Raw genomic sequence first — 20,433 nt, 5'->3', positions numbered from 1 at the left:
TACTCGTTTCCAAACATCCCGAATTGTTCTCGCAAACTGACGTACAGATTCACCAGTCCTTCCTTTCTGCAGCTTCACTAAATCAAATGGCGGCAGCATTTTTTGCCCATACACTACCTCATATGGAGGCAAACCGGTATTTGTATGGATTTTTGCATTGCATGCGCATACAATATGCTTCAAATACTCGTCCCACTGATGGTGATGAGAATCCACATAAAAACTCAGCATGTTCCCAATTGTTGTGTGTACCCGTTCTGTCCTTCCGTTGGCCTGTAGATGCAACGTGCTCACCCTCAACTTCTTTACGTTCAACAATTTACACAGTTCCTTCATTAAATCTGACATGAAGTTGGAACCTTGGTCATTAATTATTGTCTCCGGTACACCAAACTTCAAAATCCAGTTGTTTACTAATGCTTGTGAGACCATTGCTGCCTGTTGATTTGGCATAGCCATCATCTCCACATACCTTGAAAAATGGTTTATTATTCTCAGAATGAATCTGGTTCCCTGATGGTGTTCGCCTGAAAGGTCCTAAGACATCAATCCTCAACACAGAGAATGGACGTATTGCTTCTGGCAATTGTTGTAGCTGTATCTGTTTCCGATCTACTTTCCTATCTCTCCACCAACACCTTTGGACCACTCTCCTATTCATCGCTCTACACCCTCCATGACCAGATAACATGTGATCATGTGCTTCCTATAAAACCCCATCCCTCAGCTTCGCTGCAACTACTACGCTTGGTCCTAACTTCGTTTCCCTGCACAGAAGACCGTCCTACATATTTTGGCTGTGTCCAATACAATATACAATCGTTGTTCGCGTCCTGTAATTCTTGCCATATCGCTAAGTCATAACCTATGACTTCGACTTTTACCACCTTTCTCCTCAGTGCATCCGCATTACCGTGCTTCTTCCCAGGCTTGTGGACCACCTCATAGTCGAATTCACTAAGCCTCACAGCCCATCTAGCGAGTCTAGTGGACGGATTCTTCAACCCCAACAACCACTTCAACGCAGCATGATCTGTCACTACCCAAAATCTTCTCCCATATAAATAACATTTAAAATATGTGATTCCATAGATTATGCTAAGCATCTCCTTCTCTGTGTCCAGTAATTCCTCTCTGTTGCAATCAACTGTCTAGACGCATAGGTTACAGGATGTTCTTTCCCATCAATTTCCTGTCTAAGAACACACCCTAATGCTTGATTCGATGCATCGCATGCTAGAATAAATGCCTTTTCAGAATCTGGAAAAACGAGAACTGGACTTGATGTTAACATTTCTTTCATTTTGTCAAATGCTTCCTGGCACTCTTCTGTCCACTCAAATTTCACACCCTTCCATAACAATTGCGTCAACGGCTGTGGAGATGGGACCTGCATAAACTGACTAAACCAAAGGTTGTACGGAGTTTCAGGGAGAGCATAAGGGAACAATTGACTGGGATGGGGAAGAAATACAGTAGAAGAAGAGTGGGTAGCTTTGAGAGATGAAATAGTGAAGGCAGCAGAGGATCAAGTAGGTAAAAAGACGAGGGCTAGTAGAAATCCTTGGGTAACAGAAGAGATGCTGAACTAAATTGATGAAAGGAGAAAATATAAGCAGGCAAAAAGGAACACAAATGTCTCAAAAATGAGATCGACAGGAAGTGCAAAATGGCTAAGCAGGGATGGCTAGAGGATAAATGTAAGGATGTAGAGGCTTATCTCATTAGGGGTAAGATAGATACTGCCTACAGGAAAACTAAAGAGACCTTTGGAGAAAGGAGAACCACTTGCATGAATATCAAGAGCTCAGATGGAAACCCAGTTCTAAGCAAAGAAGGGAAAGCAGAAAGGTGGAAGGAGTATATAGACGGTCTATACAAGGGCGATGTACTTGAGGACAATATTATGGAAACGGAAGAGGATGTAGATGAAGATGAAATGGGAGATATGATAGTGCTTGAAGAGTTTGACAGAGCATTGAAAGACCTGAGTCGAAGCAAGGCCCCAGGAGTAGACAACATTCCATTAGAACTACTGACAGCCTTGGGAGAGCCAGTCCCGACAAAACTCTACCATCTGGTGAGCAAGATGTATGAGACGGGCGAAATACCCTCAGCCCTCAAGAAGAATATAATAACTCCAATCCCAAAGAAAGCAGGTGTTGACAGATGTGAAAATTACAGAACTATCAGTTTAATAAGTCACAGCTGCAAAATACTAACACAAATTCTTTACAGACGAATGGAAAAACTGGTAGAAGCCGACCTCGGGGAAGATCAGTTTGGATTCTGTAGAAATATTGGAACACGTGAGGCAATACTGACCCTACGACTTATCTTAGAAGAAAGATTAAGGAAAGACAAACCTACGTTTCTAGCATTTGTAGACTTAGAGAAAGCTTTTGACAATGTTGACTGGAATACCCTCTTTCAAATTCTGAAGGTGGCAGGGGTAAAATACAGGGAGCAAAAGGCTATTTACCATTTGTACAGAAACCAGATGGCAGTTATAAGAGTCAAGGCGCATGAAGGGGAAGCATTGGTAGGAAGGGAGTGAGACAGGTTTGTAGTCTCTCCCTGGTGTTATTCAATCTGTATATTGAGCAAGCAGTAAAGCAAACAAAAGAAAAATTTGGAGTAGGTATTAAAATCCATGGAGAAGAAATAAAAACTTTGAAGTTCGCCGATGACACTGTAATTCTGTTACAGACAGCAAAGGACTTGGAAGAGCAGTTGAACGGAATGGACAGTGTCTTGAAAGGAGGATATAAGATGAACATCAACAAAAACAAAACGAGGATAATGGAATGTAGTCGAATTAAGTCAGGTGATGCTGAGGGAAATAGATTAGGAAATGAGACACTTAAAGTAGTAAAGGAGTTTTGCTATTTGGGGAGCAAAATAACTGATGATGGTCGAAGTAGAGACGATATAAAATGTAGGCTGGCAATGGCAAGGAAAGCATTTCTGAAGAACAGAAATTTGTTAACATCGAGTATAGATTTAAGAGTCACGAAGTCGTTTCTGAAAGTATTTGTATGGAGTGTAGCCATATATGGAAGTGAAACATAGACGATAAATAGTTTGGACAAGAAGAGAATAGAAGCTTTCGAAATGTGGTGCTACAGAAGGATGCTAAAGATTAGATGGGTAGATCACATAATTAATGAGGAGGTATTGAATGGAATTGGAGAGAAGAGGAGTTTGTGGCACAACTTGACTAGATGAAGGGATCGGTTATTAGGACATGTTCTGAGGCATCAAGGGATCACCAATTTAGTATTGGAGGGCAGCGTGGGGGGTAAAAATCGTAGAGGGAGACCAAGAGATGATACACTAAGCATATTCAGAAGGATGTAGGTTGCAGTAGGTACTGGGAGTTGAAGAAGCTTGCACAGGATAGAGTAGCATGAAGAGCTGCATCAAACCGGTCTCAGGACTGAAGACCACAACAACAACAATGCAAAATGACACTTCTCCAGGCTCAACGTCAAATGAGCTGTAAAGACTTCCCTTAACTGCTGTCTGTGTTGCTCCATACTACTTGAAAACACTATAATGCCATCCAAATAGACAAGACACTGCCGTGGTTTCAAACCCCTCAAGGCACTGTCTGGTAACCTCTGAAATGTTGCCGGAGCATTTCTCAAACCGAATGGCATTCTGATGTACTGGTAATTGCCTCCAGGAGTAGAGAACGCAGGTTTGGATGATCCTCTGGAGCCACCTCTAACTGATGATAACCACTTGTCAAATCCATTGTAGAAAAGTACTGGCACTGTTCTAAGTGATCCAAAGTCTCTGATGTGTTTGGAATGGCGTATGCATCCGTTATTGTCTTATTATTGACGTATAGGTAGTCACAACACAACCTGTATTTCTTAGTTCCATCCATACATTTTTTAAGCATAATGACAATGCCCGCTCCCCAGCAACTTACTATGCTCTATAATACCATCCCCAAGCTGTTGATCAATGAAATCCTCCACAACCAGCTGCAAATACCTCAGTATTCTGTATGGTTTACGGTAAACAGGTGCTTCATTCCCTGTTGGTATTCTATGTTGAACTAATGGAGTTGCTGGCAATGGCCCCTGCGGAAAAAACAAATCCTTAAATTCCCACAATAATTCTTCCATATGCTCTCTTTCTCCTCTTTTAAAATGCTTAATTTTGTCATGCAATGCAGTTCTATCGGCAGTTAGTTGTTGATCGCTTTGCCTACCTTGTGAACACCAGTCTTCATCATCTGGCACATCCGAATTTGCTACTAAAACTCCTATTCTCAAATTTGCGTCTACTGCACTAAAATTATCCACGTTCTCACGGGAACTACTCACCCGTCGTTCACCTCTTGTACGCGTACAATACTACGTTTCACAAAATAACCCAATGGACCCAAAACTTCATTATCCTCCAATGGTTCAATAACAAATACTGTACCCACAGGTAGATCTGACTCCACACTTACCCAAAGCGACTTCCCGGTGCCACCAGACACACACACATGCGAATTAAGCTTTAATGCTAATGTAAGCAGTTCAATTGGTTTGCTCATTACGTTGAATGCCCCTTGCGACAGCTCTGCATCGGCAACAGTTTCCCCTAGCTGGAACAACATTCCACCAAGTTCCACAGTTTGTTGTCCTAGGTCAATTTTGGCATGATGTTGATGCAAGAAATCAACTCCTAGGATCATGTCGTAGCCCTCGCTTACCCATGGTACTACCTCCCTGCATGCATCAAATCAGACTTTCCCTATGCTAAAGTCAACTGTCACTGAGCCCAAAGCTGTGACATCCTTATCTCCCACTCCATGCAACCTATAACATGTCCCGTACGACCACACTTATAACACTGTTTGTCTATCACGTACCCCTGTTGCCGCATCTATTTCCTCAGATTGGATTACCAGCTGAATGGCCGAATAAAAATCTTTCAAAGTCCCTTCACACACTTTCGGCAATATATGCACCAGTAACTCCCTCAAAAATACATCAAGTGCCCTTTGCTCGGCTTCCTGCAACAGAACACCATTCGCTTCATCACTCTGACCCAACTCATAAGTGTACTCGTTAATTTCTCTTATTCTGTCTGCAAATTTCTCTACCATCTCCTCCTGTCTCTTCATCATTGTACTCAACCTCTCCCTAAAGTACCGAGAGCTATTCTGTTTCTTGTATCTTTGTAAAATCCCCTCCTTCAACTGCTTAAACTGTCCTGCCTTCCTTAAGGCCTCAGAACACCTTACATATGTCTTTGCTTCACCCGTCAATGTAATCTTGGCTACATGTAACAACTGTTCATCAGACCAACCATTCATCACAGCTGAAGTGTCCAAGTCCTCCACAAATGAACCCACATCCTCAGATGCCTTGCCAGAAAACGGAATAACCAAACTCGCAGCAGCTGGATCAATCTCCTGCTGTGGCACCCTAGGCAAAAACAACTGATCCGATGCAGTTTCCCACTCACTTCTAGATGTTAATTCACTTTTCAACTGCATATTGCCCGCTGTCAATTGTGCTACCTTTTACAACAAAATCCATACCACTTCCGGTTCTGACACACCTTGCGTCCCTGACTCTGCCATTGTGTTGCTTTCGTTCCCAGTTTTTCCCGAAACAAAACATTGAAGTACAAGAATAACCTGACTTTCTACAGCTCCGTATCGTCATACTCAGTATCATCATACACCCATAATAAAGTAATCAAATGCCATGAAAAACAACATCTTACTGCCCCAAACCCACTAACACTTATTCTGACAATAAAAGAAAATAATATGGCTACGCAAAACATCTAAAATGGCCTGCCAGGAGGGGGGCAAAAAAGAGAGAGAGCGAAAGAGAGAGAGAGAGAGAGAGAGAGAGAGAGAGAGAGAGAGAGAGAGAGAGATCCAACACTCAAAAAGAAAGACTGGCAGTGGGCTCGAATGTCGTACTGTACAGACGACGCACACTATTCTAACACCAAATGTAGTAGCAACTTCTGACACCGAATGTAACAACAACACCAAATGTAGCAGGAAGAGGTAGAAGGCATCGTATTAAGACTCATCTGAGTTTCCCAAGTGATTTATTATTTCCAGCTAAAGTGCCCCCCAGTCCTCTCAGTCTGCATCACTGGGTCCTGCAATGCTGAGAGCACCACTCCGCTGTCTGTGAAATGGCTGCCTCAGCGACCAATGCAGCACACTGCTATGTGTCGGCCTTGTATGGCCGCGGAGTTGTGGCAACGTCAGGATGCGTCTGCAGTCGACTCAACGGTCTCCATCCCTGTTGTCTCAGCGCCACTCGCAGGAAGCCGTAGGGCGGCCCGCTGCATGCTTCTTTGCCATCACGGTAACCGTATTTACTCGAATCTAAGCCGCCCTTTTTTCCGGTTTTTGTAACCCAAAAAACCGCCTGCGGCTAAGAATCGAGTGCAAAGTAAGTGGAAGTTCTGAAAAATGTTGGTAGGTGCCACCACAACTAACTTCTGCCGTCGAATATATGTAGCACTACACAGGCATGCTTTGCAGGCACAAAGATAAATATTGGCACCAAAACCTCTGCGTCACTAAATAAATTAAAAAAAAAAAAAAAAAAAAAAAGGTGGAAGACAAGCTTTTTTTCCCCGCCCTGTGTTTCGACCACTGCATTCTCATACATTATCCAATGAAGTAAATACAAATTCCGTAATGTTCATCTTCGAATGTAGCAGCCTTTCAATGTACTACGAAAATCTGACTGGCAAGACTGTTTAGGATGTTTGTGAATATGGCCAACTCTACATTCTGTATGTTTTCCTACCTGTGACAAGAGATGGTTGCTAATAGGAACTTTTATGAACTGTGAATCACATGCAGTATTCTCTTCACCATAAGAATAATACGATTGTAAACATTTTGCCATGTATTCCTTCGTGTTACCTGCTATCTCATTTAAATCCTGTCTGCCTAATAAACTACGAAACTAGAGTGAGACAACAGCAAATGCGGAAGAATATGCATATCATGTCATGTTTATATTTGTATTATTCTTATGCTGAGTAGTGAAACAGTCAGAAATGAAGCACGGCAACTAACTAGATTTTTAAAAGATTTTCAAACGGAGAAAAATTTTCGCTAAACTTTCATTCAGAACATCTATCACATGCAGACTATTATTTGGTTTCTTGTTGATCATTATCGAAGAAAGCAGCAGTGCAACTAACAACAAACAGCAGTCTCTAGCCATTATTTCGCTAATGAGACGATTCCTCTCCTCCTCTTCTTCTTCTTCTTCTTCTTCAAGCGGCGGTAGCGTGCACAAAAGCAAGCCATGCCGTGAGCGGTGACAGGTCGTAAACACTCATTATCAGAATGCATGGCACAGTACAATAACGGATTTTGAGCTCAGAGTGACGGAAACACCTATAAGAAAGAGAACGGCACTTATCAGATCAAAGAAAAATAAGCAATCAATTCAAACCAGACGAAGCACTTGAAAAAGGAAGCGTACCCGTATAAATACGGATGGAGCGCCTGATGCATAGCGATGACTACCTCGTAAAGCTTAACTGTTCAGCTTACCACACGAACCAAACTACTGTAGCTATATCATCATTCATTTGACCTAAATTGTGTCTCATATTACAATGGACCAACTTTGTTTTGGTTTGGAGGTGCGGTCTAAAACGTTTCCCCTTGAATTTCAAGTCTCAAATTTCAGGTGCGACTTAAGATTCGGGAAAAATTTCTTTCCTTAATTTCGAGTCTCATTTTTCAGGTGTGGCTTAGATTCGAGTGTGGCTTAGATTCGAGTAAATACGGTAGGTTCATGGTGACAAGTGCCTGTGATCTGACAGCCAAATCTGCAGCCCTCGCCTCGGGATGCCTCCGGTGTTTGTTGGGAGCCAACAAGACTGCTCGCGGTACTGAGCCGTGGCGTGGCCCACCACTGGCTGACTGTGGACCCTGCTTTGGTCTCAGAGGGTCAAACCAGCGACCTGCCGGTGCGTGTAGCTGGTGGTGTGACATGCCCTGCCCTCTAGGAGAGCTGTCACACTTGAATGCTTTGTTAGTGAACTAGCACGTATTTATATGCGGCTGTGCACCTCTGTTTTGCTAAACGCGCCACTTCGTGTCACATACTCATAACACTTAGGTTGGCCAGTGGGGCCCCTTCTCCTTGTGACTTGTGCCATGCAAACTGCTTGTTGTACCTTTCCCAGCAGTTCTACGCCCCTGTGGTCTCTATTTTACTTCCAACTGCTGGTGAGCATAAGTCACTGTAAACAGGCCCGCACCTGGCTGTAACGTGCACGCTCAGAAATATTTCATCAAAACTGACTTTTCCTATCCCAAATGGTAGTGCCGCTACAACAGTAAGAAAATTCAAGAAATTAGAAACAATACTGAGGCTTACTGACTATCATTCTTCCCATGCGCCATTCTCATGTGGAACAGGGTAGGAGGTTCAGTTAGTGGTACCAGAAATGTGGTATCATAGTCAGTTGATACCACTTGGGGGCAATTGTTCAGGCTCAGAGGTTGGCATTGGAAGTTCTGTGGTTATCCGACAGTGGAAGAGACAGTCACCAGCTCAGTCCAACCACTAGCTGCACAAATGCCACACCCTCTGAGCCGAGGCATCACTGGAAGTGCTATGGGTCACTACGATAAAGAGAGCACCTGACTGCAGATTGTGCTCAGTTCTGGAGTGGCAGACGAGTTCTTGCTAAATTGTTGTGTAGCTCCATTCTAGATCACCCTAGGGTTGACGTAATGTAGTTGAAACAAGTACTTTCGGCAATGAGATCACTTGGTCACTTCAAGAAGTACCTTCCACCACACACCATTAGGTGGCTTAGGGAGTATGATGTACATGTAGGTGTAAAATAAATTTGTGGGAATTTACGGTCTCTTATCAACTTGATCACATAAAAGATAGCAGCATTTATCCCAGCACCCCTTTGGGTTAAAATAGATTGCAGTGAGAAAGCTACATCTGGCAATATATCTCTAAGTGCCGCAATAGGTGCTTTCAAGGAGATTCAGCATATTCACATTGTAATATTTTCCACATCCTTTAGGTTAGAATAAAATATTTTAATTGCTTTCCCGGCCATCATCATGTACGGGAAAGCATTACTTAACAACAATAGGAGCCTTTTTTTATTCAAATTTATTGGCATAAAGCAGACTTTTACTGACATCTACCAAGCTGAACTAGGGCACTTGAGTTCACTATGAAGTTTACAGATCGTAAAAAATTCACAAAATTACTTGTTCTCTGCACTTTTAGTATGATTCATACGAAAGGGGGGAGGGGAGAGGGAGAGGGAGAGAGAGAGAGAGAGAGGGAGGGGGGAGGGGAGAGGGAGAGAGAGAGAGCGGGGGGGGGGGGGGGGGGAGGGAGAGAAGAAACTGCAATAAAAGATATCATCATGCACGATATTGCAATATATGCACCGAAGCCAGAAAATTGATATTATATACATTACTAATGTCTAAATTGTTGCAGTTATACTGATGAAAACTTCAACATATGCACTTACTCCCCTAATGACCACAACATACAAACATTCATGCAACATGCATTTGCACAGGAATCTGAGCTCAAATGATTATATTGTCCCCCTAACATGGCAGACTTGCAGCAATATAACACAGGCGATGGTGTCAAGTCAGCATTATGTCGACTTCGCTGTGTATAGCTGCCATTGCTAATGGCCAAATAAAGTTTTGCCGAGACGCTACTTATACACGCCCATCCAGCCACCAGGTTCATTGGAGCTGGCAGCTGTAGCCAGGCAGCCATCATGCTACTGAACCTGGACAGCCACTGCTCATCTTCACTCCAGCACTCAAACATCGAGGTATGAAGTTTGGGGTCAACCACGTTGCCCCACCAGCACATTGCTGCCTCGTACTGCAGCTGCTACTTGTAAGTACCAGCTGGGCAACAGAGCCAGCAATTGCCAGCTGCTGACTTAGTATCTGACTGTGTCAGCTATGCCATGCCACCATGCTACTGCTCAAACCAGGCACCACAGTACTGCCCTACTCTGCATAAACGGGAGTTTGACACCTGACTGTGTACACGGGAAGAGGACACACATACATTTATTCAGCTAAGCATTACGAAATTTGGTGTTAAATGAAGAGTACATCTCAGCTGCAAAATTCTTGCTGACTGGTTCTCGCCTCCAAGTCCACCGTTGAACCCACAATGCCTATATGGGAGAGAAGTAGCGCCATCCTGACACCCAGAAGAATGTCTTTCCACCTGTCTGGTAGTTGTTGAACAGTATGTAACTCTTACATTTGGTGGAGGAAGCGGTACTGGTGGAGGTACTTCAGACATTGTCAATGCCATTAGGAGTATGTAGCAGTTTGTGCGACCTCTGGATGCTCCTGGGTGCTGTATGTCCTATGCATTTCCATTCCCCTTGCCTGCATAGAAATACTTCATAAGCAATATGCTGGGAGTGAAGGCAGTTGTACATTATGGAAGAGGGCTGTGGGATGAACCCATAACACATGTGAGATGTATTCAGTGTAACCTGCTAGGTCATTCCACTCTGTGCTGAGTCCCACATTGGAGGAGTAGGCGAAGAGGGGCACTATAACAGACAGAGCAGGAAACGTGCTTGGCTGAAGCAGAGTAAGACTTGGTGCTGGAGCAGTATGTGTGAGTGTAAATAGTACTGTACACACTCGAATAATCTGCGCATCCCAATTTTGAGGGAGGGGGGGAAAAGTTCTTTTTGCTATAATTTGTTTTATTTACAAAAAAATTGTTATAAAGTAATGATGTTTTCAAAATGACATATATAAATTGGTTTGAAGAAACGTGTAATCTTCACATACTGTTGTACAGGTTCATAAATCATTAAAACGTAACCTCTTCAGCTGTGTGCAGCTGGCCAGCCGGCTGCCCCATTAGCCAGGCAGTTGGCCTGGTAACATTACCTTCACCATCTGGGACTCTAGGCCTACTTACAATAGCAAAAAGAGAGAGAAAGAGAGAAAGAGAGAGAGAGAGAGAGAGAGAGAGAGAGAGAGAGAGAGAGAGAGATATTGCCATGTATAAGAACTTATTGTTAATATGTGCAATAAAATATTTTAGTCAATATCGACCAGCATGCTCCCTTACCTCTCTATTCATCATCATCATGTTCGTTGTCATCACTAGCGGGACAACAACTGCTGCCATCACCATCTTCTCTTAGAGTGTCGTCCTCTGTTCCATCCAGATACAACATTTTCTGAAGAATTTTTCCACCATTGGTTGTGGAATGGAGTCTCATGCACTTTTCACCCACTCACAAATCTGGGACAAATACGGCCGTTTGATTTTCCACTCGGTATGAACTTGTGGTTTTCATAAGCCATCCATTGCGTATATCGCTGTTTAAGTGCAGCTTTGAATGACTGATTTGTACACGCATCTAGTGGTTGTAGGATGGATGTTAGGTCTCCAGAGGGATAATGACCAATTCTGATTCCCTTTTTGTAATTTGTCTTGCACTTCCTTAGTTGTATGTCCGCAGAAGCCGTCCAGAACCAGCATGTTACACAAATTCAGTAACGCACCAGGACGATGTTGCCAAACATGTGTCACCCAATCACAAAGTCATTGTCCATCCACTCTTTTGGATTGCCTTTCACTCATATTTTCGGAGTAGTTTTCATTTTAAATATCACATAAGGTGGTAGCTTTCATCCATTGCCAGTTATGCACAACATCACTGTACACCTTTGCTTCTCACTGCCGCCAGTTCCAATCATGATGCTGGATTCTCCTTTCCTGTTCACGGTGTTGTTGACCAGCATCTCAAAACACACTGGTGTTTGATCCGTGTTACCAATTTGCAATAATATATAGGACTGTTTGCGTCACAGATTTATCATGTAATGATGAAAATGCATTATTTTTTCCTCGCAATTGCCTGAAAGCAATTGAGCAATTATAGTTTTCCTCCAGAATCCTAATCCATTTTGGATGAAAAATATTGAAAGCCAGCCCCAGCTAGCTTTGAAACTGGTAATGCCTAGTTCTTTGGCTAAAGCGAATGCTTTAAGTTGGCACATTTCATTCATCAGCTCACATACATATTGTAGCGTATCACCTACAGAATTGCAGAGCCCTTTTTTCGAGGTTCGGATGCTTCGCTTTTTGGCCACGAAATGCCTGGCGATTACTGTTAGTTTCTTGAAGCTGCATTTTGTTTTTTCGCTAGTCATGAATACAGCTCTCACTCACATCGTACTTTCTTCCTGCTGTACAGTTTCCAATGTTCTTGGCTTCTTCAATAATGTTCAGTTTTTCTTTAGCAATGTACGAGTGATAACCAGAACTTGTAGCTATAATTAACAAGTTTGAAAATGTTGTTAAGGCTTCACTTTTGACATGCCACAGACTGAGACCATAACAATGCAATAGTATAATGAGATCTATTGCTGGAGGCAGAGTAGTACCAACATTCTTTTGAATAATTCACGCCCCCCAGTTTTTTGTTCTTAAATTCAGGAAAAAGCATGCATGGCTTATCCTGTAGATAAGTGTGTATATAGTAGACAAGCGTAGGTGCAATTTAGTAAAAGTGGAGTTGTCATGTGGGTTATAAATATAAGAGTCATCAAGGGATCTAAGCTAGTGGACATGTGGATTGGCATCAACAGAGTGCCACACTGAAAATAAAAAATGTTTTATTTGCAGCAGTTAGCTACACGTCCCAGTTATTTCTCTACTTAGCTAACGCTCCAACTTAGGAACTTTTCGTAGCACAGTACCAACTTTCCAGTATCTTCATCATAGATGGTAGCCCACTGTACTTTCTGCCAATTCCCTGCACTGATCTGCAGCTCCCTGTCCGTGCCAAAACACTGTTTTTATAGCCAGCACTTAAGGTGAGTGAAGAGATCAAGATCAGAGAGAGCTAATTTTGGGCTGTATAGTGGGTGATTGTCACAAAGAAGGAAATGCACAACAGCTGAATACGACGGAACCCTCAGCAGGCACTTCACACTTGGCGAGACGCTTTACTGGTCTAAGCATCTTTATGAACTCCATACACACTCAGATCTGAAAAGTGCAACACGATGCGATCAACTGACACACTAGAGACACTGTGCAACACAAATGCACACAGTTTCTTTGAATTTTCACTGTGGTTTCAACTTTGTGACTAAATAGTGTACGGTGGAAAAAAACTCATAGATTTAAGTATTAGGAAGTTTTTTCTGAAGGTTTTGTTGGGTGTGTAGTTTTGCACGGAAGCGAAACATGGACGATAAGCAGTTCAAACAAAAAGAGAATAAAAGCCTTTGGAGTATGTTGCTACATAAGACTGCTGACAATTGAATGGGTAACTCACATAAGTAATAAGGAAGTACTGAATAAAATTGAGGAGAAAAAAAAAGGCATTACTTAAGTAAAAGAGAGGATTGATCGATAGGATACATTCTGAGATACTAAGAAATCATCAGGTTAGTATTGGGGGATGTGTGAGGGGTAAAAATTGTAGAGGGAGACCATGAGACAAATACAGTTGTTGTTGTTGTGGTCTTCAGTCCTGAGACTGGTTTGATGCAGCTCTCCATGCTACTCTATCCTGTGCAAGCTTTTTCATCTCCCAGTAACTACTGCAGCCTACATCCTTCTGAATCTGCTTAGTGTATTCATCTCTTGGTCTCCCTCTATGATTTTTACCCTCCATGCTGCCCTCCAATACTAAATTGGTGATCCCTCGATGTCTCAGAACATGTCCTACCAACCGATCCCTTCTTCTAGTCAAGTTGTGCCACAAGCTCCTCTTCTCCCCAATTCTATTCAATACTTCCTCATTAGTTATGTGATCTACCCATCTAACCTTCAGCATTCTTCTGTAGCACCACATTTCAAAAGCTTCTATTCTCTTCTTGTCCAAACTATTTATCGTCCATGTTTCACTTCCATACATGGCTACACTCCATGCAAATACTTTCAGAAACGACTTCCTGACTCGATGTTAACAAATTTCTCTTCTTCAGAAACGCTTTCCTTGCCTTTGCCAGTCTACATTTTATATCGTCTCTACTTCGACCATCTTCAGTTATTTTGCTCCCCAAATAGCAAAACTCCTTTACTACTTTAAGTGTCTCGTTTCCTAATCTAATTCCCTCAGCATCATCCGACTTAATTCAACTACATTCCATTATCCTCGTTTTGCTTTTGTTGATGTTCATCTTATACCCTCCTATCAAGACACTGTCCATTCCGTTCACCTGCTCTTCCAAGTCCTTTGCTGTCTCTGACAGAATTACAATGTCATCGGCGAACCTCAAGGTTTTTACTTCTTCTCCATGGATTTTAATACCTACTCCGAACATCTCTCTTGTTTCCTTTATCGCTTACTCAATATAACATCGGGGATAGGCTACAACCCTGTCTCACTCCCTTCCAACCACTGCTTCCTTTTCATGCCCCTTGACTCTTATAACTGCCATCTGCTTTCTGTACAAATTGTAAATAGCCTTTTGCTCCCTGTATTTTACCCCTGCCGCCTTCAGAATTTGAAAGAGAGTATTCCAATCAACATTGTCAAAAGCTTTCTCTAAGTCTACAAACGCTAGAAACGTAGGTTTGCCTTTCCTTAATCTTTCTTCTAAGATAAGTCGTAGGGTTAGTATTGCCTCACGTGTTCCAAGATTTCTACGGAATCCAAACTGATCTTCTCCGAGGTCGGCTTCTATCAGTTTTTCCATTCGTCTGTAAAGAATTCGCGTTAGTATTTTGCAGCTGTGGCGTATTAAACTGATAGTTCAGTAATTTTCACATCTGCCAACACCTGCTTTCTTTGGGATTGGAATTATTATATTCTTCTTGAAGGCTGAGGGTATTTTGCCCGTCTCATACATCTTGCTCACCATATGGTAGAGTTTTGTCAGGACTGGCTCTCCCAAGGCGGTCAATAGTTCTAATGGAATGTTGTCTACTCCGGGGGCCTTGTTTTGACTCAGGTCTTTCAGTGCTCTGTCAAACTCTTTACGCAGTATCATATCCCCCGTTTCATGTTCATCTACCTCCTCTTCCATTTCCATAATATTGTCCTCAAGTACGTCGCCCTAGTATAGACCCTCTATATGCTCCTTCCACCTTTCTGCTTTCCCTTCTTTGCTTAGAACTGGGTTTCCATAAAAGCTCTTGATATTCATGCAAGTGGTTCTCCTTTCTCCAAAGGTCTTTCTAATTTTCCTGTAAGCAGTATCTATCTTACCCCTAGTGAGATAAGCCTCTACATCCTTACATTTGTCCTCTAGCCATCCCTGCTTAGCCATTTTGCACTTCCCGTCGATCTCATTTTTGAGACGTTTGTATTCCTTTTTGCCTGCTTCACATACTGCAGTTTTATATTTTCTCCTTTCATCAATTAAATTCAATATATCTTCTGTTACCCAAGGGTTTCTACTAGCCCTCGTCTTTTTACCTATTTGATCCTCTGCTGCCTTCACTATTTCATCCCTCAAAGCTACCCATTCTTCTTCTACTGTATTTCTTTCCCCCAGTCCTGTCAATTGTTCCCTTATGCTCTCCCTGAAACTCTCTACAACCTCTGGTTCTTTCAGTTTATCCAGGTCCCATCTCCTAAAATTCCCACCTTTTTCCAGTTTCTTCAGTTTTAATCTATAGTTCATAACCAATAGATTGAGGTCAGAGTCCACATCTGCCCCTGGAAATGTCCTACAATTTAAAACCTGGTTCCTAAATCTCTGTCTTACCATTATATAATCTATCTGATACCTTTTAGTATCTCCAGGATTCTTCCATGTATACAACCTTCTTTCATGATTCTGGAACCAAGTGTTGGCTATGATTAAGTTATGCTCTGCGCAAAATTCTACCAGGCGGCTTCCTCTTTCATTTCTTAGCCCCAATCATATTCACCTACTATGTTTCCTTCTCTCCCTTTTCCTACAGACGAATTCCAGTCACCCACGACTATTAAATTTTCGTCTCCCTTCACTACCTGAATAATTTCTTTTATCTCATCATAGATTTCATCAATTTCTTCATCATCTGCAGAGCTAGTTGGCATATAAACTTGTACTACTGTAGTAGGCGTGGGCTTTGTGTCTATCTTGGCCACAATAATGCGTTCACTATGCTGTTTGTAGTAGCTTACCCATACTCTTATTGTTTTATTCATTATTAAACCTACACCTGCGTTACCCCTATTTGATTTTGTATGTATAGCCCTGTATTCACCTGACCAAAAGTCTTGTTCCTCCTGCCACTGAACTTCACTAATTCCCACTATATCTAACTTTAACCTATCCAGTTCCCTTTTTAAATTTTCTAACCTACCTGCCTGATTAATGGATCTGACATTCCACACTCCGATCCGTAGAACGCCGGTTTTCTTTCTCCTGATAATGACGTCCTCTTGAGTAGTCCCCGCCCGGAGATCCGAATGGGGGACTATTTTACCTCTGGAATATTTTACCCAAGAGGACGCCATCATCATTTAATCATACAGTAAAGCTGCATACCCTCGGGAAAAATTACGGCTGTAGTTTCCCCTTCCTTTCAACCGTTCGCAGTACCAGAACAGCAAGGCCATTTTGGTTAGTGTTACAAGGCCAGATCAGTCAATCATCCAGACTGTTGCCCCTGCAACTACTGAAAAGGCTGCTGCCCCTCTTCAGGAACCACAAGTTTGTCTGGCCTCTCAACAGATACCCCTCCGTTGTGGTTGCATCTACGGTACAGCTATCTGTATTGTTGAGGCACACAAGCCTCCCCACCAACGGCAGGTCCTTGGTTCATGGGGAGGACAAATACAGTAAGCAGGATCAAATGGATGTAGGTTGCAGTAGTTACTCGGAAATGAAGAGGCTTGTTGATGATAGGGTAGTGCGGAAAGCTGCATCAAACCAGTCTTCAAACTGAAGACCACGACAACAATATCTAAATTGCAAAGTATAATGCTAATAAGATTTTTTTGCAGTGCTGAAGATGGGCAATTTTATGGACAAAGCTGGAAAGAAAGCGAAAGGTGGTGGTGGTGGTGGAGAGTGAGGGGATGGGGAGGTTGGGGAAGGAGACTCAGAACGGGTGGGGGGGGGGGGCGAGAGGGAGGGGGGGGGAGGAGGGGACATTTACATATCAATATAATGTTAGGAGAGGGAGAGGAGGAGGAGGAGGAGGAGGAGGAGGAGGAGAAGCGTGACAAGTAGACTGAAGAAGTTGAATGAATACCTTGAAGCAAAAATATGGGGAAAGCTCCTCTCTGTTGCAGCCAATTTCCAGACAATCCAGCGATAATGGTTCTGAATCCATCCAGCAGGTATTAGAGATTTGTCCACATTAGGACTAGTTACAAAAGCTCGTTCCACTTCTTGCACACCAGCAAACCCATCCAAATCAAATTCCAAAGATGTATCATCCGCAGCTTGAAGAGCTTGACAGTCTTCTTCCCTAGAGGACAAAAAAGTTAAACCTTGCTAAAACTTTAAAGCAACAGTTGAAAACTACATATTTCACAAACAAAAGACATAATTAAGTACATAGTGAAGAAGATAAATCAAAACTGTGCTCCAGTGATTTTTAAAAAATTGTGTCTTTGGAAAAATAGAAGAAATTATGTATGTAAAAGTAGTAAAAAAATGAAGAGTTAATCTTAACTCAGAAGCAGCTGACATTAATAAAATGTATGCACTGGAACAGAATCCAAAGAAGTGGACACACCACAGCAATGACAGGTAAAGATAATTTTGTGCAATAGGGTAGGAAAAAAAAAGTAGAAAAGATTGCTGCCTGAAGAAACTTCAATATAATACACAAAACAAAGAATGTAACAGTATTATGAAGACAAAACTTGCTACTCACCATATAATGGAGACACCGAGTTGCAGATAGGCACAAGAAAAAGACTCTCACAAACAAAGCTTTCAGCCATTACAGCCTTCATCAACAACAGATGACAGACACACGCACATGCACACGCACGCGCGCGCACACACACACACACACACGACTGGTGTCTCTGGCAACTGAAACCATACTGCGAGCAGCAGCACCATTGCATGATGGGAGTGGTGACTGGGTGGGGGTAAGGAGGAGGCTGGGGCGGGGAGAGGGAGTGATAGTATGGTGGGGGTGGCGGACAGTGAAGTGCTGCAGGTTAGACGGAGGGCAGGGCAGAGGTGGAGAGGGGGGGGTAGTGAAAAAGGAGAGATGTAAAAGACTGGGTGTGATGGTGTAATGATGGCTGTGTAGTGCTGGAATGGGAGCAGGGAAGGGGCTGGGTGGGTGAGGACAGTGACTAGCAAAGGGTGAGGACAGGGGAGTTACGGGAATGTAAGACGTATTGCAGGGAAAGTTCCCATCTGCGCAATTCACAAAAGCTGGTGTTGGTGGGAAGGATCCATAGGGCACAGGCTGTGAAGCAGTCATTGAAATGAAGGATGTTATGTTTGGCAGCGTGTTCAGCAACAGGGTGGTTCACTTGCTTCTTGGCTACAGTTTGTCAGTGGCCATTCATGTGGACAGACAGCTTGTTGGTTGTCATGCCTACATAGAATGCAGCACAGTGGTTGCAGGTTAGCTTGTAGATCACGTGACTGGTTTCAATGTTAGCCCTGCCTTTGATGGGATATGTGATGTTAGTGACCGGGCTGGAGTAGGTAGTAGTGGTGGTGGTGGTGGTAGGAGAATGTATGGGACAGGTCTGGAATCTAGGTCTATTACACGGGTATGGGCTATGAGGTAAGGGATTGAGAGCAGGGGTTTTGTAAAGATGGACAAGTATATTGTGTAGGTTTGGTGGACGGCAGAATACCACTGTGGGAGGGGTGGGAAGTACAGTGGGCAGGACATTTCTCATTTCAGAGCATGATGAGAGGTAGTTGAAACCCTGGCGGAGAATGTAATGCAGTTCCTCCAGTCCTGGGTGGCACTGAGTTATGAGGAGAATGCTCCTCTGTGGCCAGACAGTGGGACTTTAGGAAGTGGTTGTGACAAAGCAAGTTGGGATAATTTTACTTCCCCCATTGTTTTGCCATCTGCCTACTTAAGATTCATTTTTTCATTTTGGACTAATTTCCATTAAAATATGTGAGTATAATCTGCATTTTCATAAAAAAGAAAGGTTGGCCCTCACTTATAAAGAATTTAACACCAGGTCTAATTTTGTGCTTAGTTTTATGTATGTAATTGATTTTCTAATTTATTTAGACTATTCCTAGTTAGTATCTTTTGTTACAGGGTGAAATCAGTAATTGTTTTGTAACTTAAATTCTATTGTTGACTTATAAAGGAATATAAGTTTGGTACTAATTGTAAACAATTGGAGGAACAACTAATAGTATTCTTAAAGGATCTATTTGGCTCTATTCGAAAACATGTTAGCAAAGCCAGCCCTTAATTAATTCCAAAGTAATTAACAGGCTGTGTTTGTGGAACAGGAGGAGTGCGAAGGGGTGGGGAGGGGGGGGGGGTAAGGTTCTGAGAAGGGGACAGGACTATGCAGGTGAGTTGACGGAATCTAACACATGTATAGTACTGGAGTGGGAGCAGGAAAGGTCTAGGCAGGGGAGGACAAGGATTAGTGGAGGTTGAAGCCACAGAGGTTATAGAAATGAAGAATATATTGCAGGGAGAGTATCCACCTGTGCAGTTCAGAAACGCTAGCATTGGTTGGAAGACTCAAGATGTCTAGCACACTGTGTTGGGTGGCATGCTTAGTAGCTGTGTCGTCCATTTGTCTCCTGACCAAAGTTTAACAGTGACCATTCATGTGAATAGACAGTTTGTTATTTGTGATGCTGTGTAGAAAGCAGCACAGTGGTTGCTAATAAGTTGGCAGACTTTCAAAAGTGACCCTGCCTTTGATGGGGTAGGAAATGCATGCAAAATGACTGGAGTTGGCAGTACAGGTAGGATGTGTGGGACAGGTCTCACATCTAGAGCTGTTGCAGGGATATGAGACATGAGGAAAGGGGTTGGGAGCAGGAGTGGACAAAGATATTCTGTAGGTTGTATGGGCAGCAGAACACCACTGTGGGAGGAGTAAAAAGGATATTTGTCATTTCAGGGCACAACGAGAGGCAGTTGCAAGCCTGGTAGGTCCTGCACACTTAGCAGCCCTGTAGTGTCCCCACCACCTCCCTGTACCTTTCCAAGGCAGCACTAGCATGTCCCCCATCCCTCCTACCCTGTTATCCCTCTCCCTCCCTGCCACTCCCCCCTCCCCCCCCCCCCCCCCCAAGTCTCTTTTGTACCTCAACTACTCACCCCAGCAGAGATTGCTGCTTATCTCAGATGCAATCAAAGTCAGGCTGCAGCACTCAGAGATAACAGTAACCACTTGTGAGTGAGTTAATCTTGTGAGAATGTGTAGGAGTTTTTTTTTAAGTCTGATGGAGGACTTAGTCTGATCGCCGAATTTAGCTAGCATTCTTTTTCACTGTGCAGTTATGAT

At 42.9% G+C, this 20,433-nt stretch overlaps 1 protein-coding gene across 1 annotated transcript in view; it reads right to left on the bottom strand.

Annotated features, from left to right (window-relative positions):
- LOC124796080 (breast cancer type 2 susceptibility protein-like) overlaps positions 1–20,433 on the bottom strand; it is a 173,362-nt gene that overhangs the window by 117,174 nt on the left and 35,755 nt on the right. Inside the window, exon 5 of the mRNA XM_047260165.1 lies at positions 17,211–17,429. Within this exon, the coding sequence (XP_047116121.1) occupies positions 17,211–17,429 (219 nt within the window). The remainder of the gene's footprint in view (positions 1–17,210; positions 17,430–20,433) is intronic.

This window comes from Schistocerca piceifrons, chromosome 4, assembly GCF_021461385.2.
Source record: "Schistocerca piceifrons isolate TAMUIC-IGC-003096 chromosome 4, iqSchPice1.1, whole genome shotgun sequence".
NCBI classification, from domain to species: Eukaryota; Metazoa; Arthropoda; class Insecta; order Orthoptera; family Acrididae; genus Schistocerca; species Schistocerca piceifrons.
Note: the sequence above shows the minus strand (reverse complement) of the source record. Positions and strands in the feature narration are given on the sequence as shown.